A 1,671-nucleotide genomic window follows, 5' to 3' on the forward strand; every position below is an offset into this window, starting at 1 on the left:
TTTTTACGTAATTATGAACAATCAAAATAAAAATTCTTGTTTATTTAATCTGTAATAACTTGATAAGAAAAAATCTTAGAAACATTTATAAAAAATAATTTTGTAGGGAAAACTAAGCTCTTTTACGTTAAAGTTGAAGATTTTCGCAAGTATTTTTTGGGTTTACGACGATATATTTTTGCAGCCTTCTCAATTTTAGAAATTTTTTTTACACAGATTTTTTTACATAAGATATAAAACTGTCATGAAAATTATATATTGTAATTAATTTATGCTATTTTGCAGATATTTTCCGATATTAAAATTTATGTTCGCTTTCCTGCTTCCGGTGATGTTGCCTGTGTATGCATGGAATGAAACTTGGTATAGAGCTTTCGTGTCTCAGGATATTATTCGTTACGTTAGCCTTTTAAATGCCATATGGAGTGTCAACAGTGCGGCTCATATTTGGGGCTCAAAACCATATAATGCGTAAGCAGATAATTAGTATCAATATTATTCACACATAATAAACTTGATTAGAAGACATAAAGTTTTTTGTCATTTTACATTGCCTAAGAATAATTTTGTTTATTTCAACGGCAGGCATATAAATCCGACAGAGAACCGATGGGTTAACTTTTTTTCGGCCGGTGAAGGACTGCACAATTATCATCATGTTTTTCCGTGGGACTATAAAGCTGCCGAGTTACATGGTTTCATAACCACAGCTTTTATTAACTTCTTTGCGAAAATTGGGTGGGCGTACGATCTCAAAGAACCGTCGAAGGAACTCGTAGAAAGCGTCATAAGGAAAAAGGGTGATGGAAGTCATTCTTTGTGGGAAGCTGTGCCATATCCAGCTATAAGTAAAATTGAATTGAAAAAGTGACAAAGAATTATCTCATTTTTAAAATAGAAAGTTTTTTTGAATTAGTTAACAAATGGACACACAGAAAAAAAACTAAATTTAAGTAAGTATATTTATAAATTTACAAGTAGCTCACAAAATACAAATACAAAATACAAGGAACATGCAGCCACATACAGGATGTTTTTTTGCGAATGTCATATACCTATTTAAAATTCTTACGTTGACAAAAACAACTTCATAAACGTATCGGCCCACATCAGGCCATCTTTAGTATGCAATATAAATAATTTATTACTGGATATCTATTTGCCTATTATTAAAGAATATTCCCCCCTCAATTAAAATAATTTTAATTCCCTCCAATAAACTTCCTTCCTCTTTTCATGATAGGTATAAATTTTGACACACTGAAAGTCATCCGCAGCTTTTACAAATAAAAGTATTTCCGTCTCTTGTCATCACTTTGTCTCTCATGTAGAAAGAAAATCCCAGTATAGATAGCGAACAATGTAGAGATTGTTGTAACAAACACAGGTAGGTACGTTCATAAAATATAGATATATATTTTTTATTAGGAAATAGTTTTAGTAACTTTTAAATAGATTTTTTACTTTCAATTAAAATCTGGAAATCTGATGCTTCACACAACATTTCAAAAAATCTCTCATTAGGATTAACGGAGGTAATATGATAATATAATTCATAATATAATATGTTAATATGATAATATAATTCCCAGTAAACATATGATGGTATATTAAACGTTCATTATACGTAAAGTAGGTATAAAAATGGTATAAGTATATCGTAAGTATATC

General features: G+C 29.8%; 1 protein-coding gene across 2 annotated transcripts in view; it reads left to right on the forward strand.

Moving 5' to 3' along the window:
* LOC108761996 (acyl-CoA Delta(11) desaturase) overlaps positions 1–1,336 on the forward strand; it is a 13,127-nt gene extending 11,791 nt beyond the window's left edge. The window contains exons 5-7 of one of the 2 annotated variants that reach the window (XR_001940147.1): positions 286–471; positions 586–953; positions 1,244–1,336. Coding sequence is in view for 1 of the 2 variants with exons in the window: in XM_018508787.1 (XP_018364289.1) it covers positions 286–471; positions 586–871 (472 nt within the window). In the remaining variant the exon portion in view is untranslated. Of the gene's footprint in view, positions 1–285; positions 472–585; positions 1,182–1,243 lie in introns of those variants that run through there. The other variant, XM_018508787.1, reaches the window with a different exon arrangement.
* Positions 1,337–1,671: the final 335 nt, after the last annotated feature.

This window comes from Trachymyrmex cornetzi, unplaced genomic scaffold (assembly GCF_001594075.2).
Source record: "Trachymyrmex cornetzi isolate Tcor2-1 unplaced genomic scaffold, Tcor1.1 scaffold272, whole genome shotgun sequence".
NCBI lineage: Eukaryota > Metazoa > Arthropoda > Insecta > Hymenoptera > Formicidae > Trachymyrmex > Trachymyrmex cornetzi.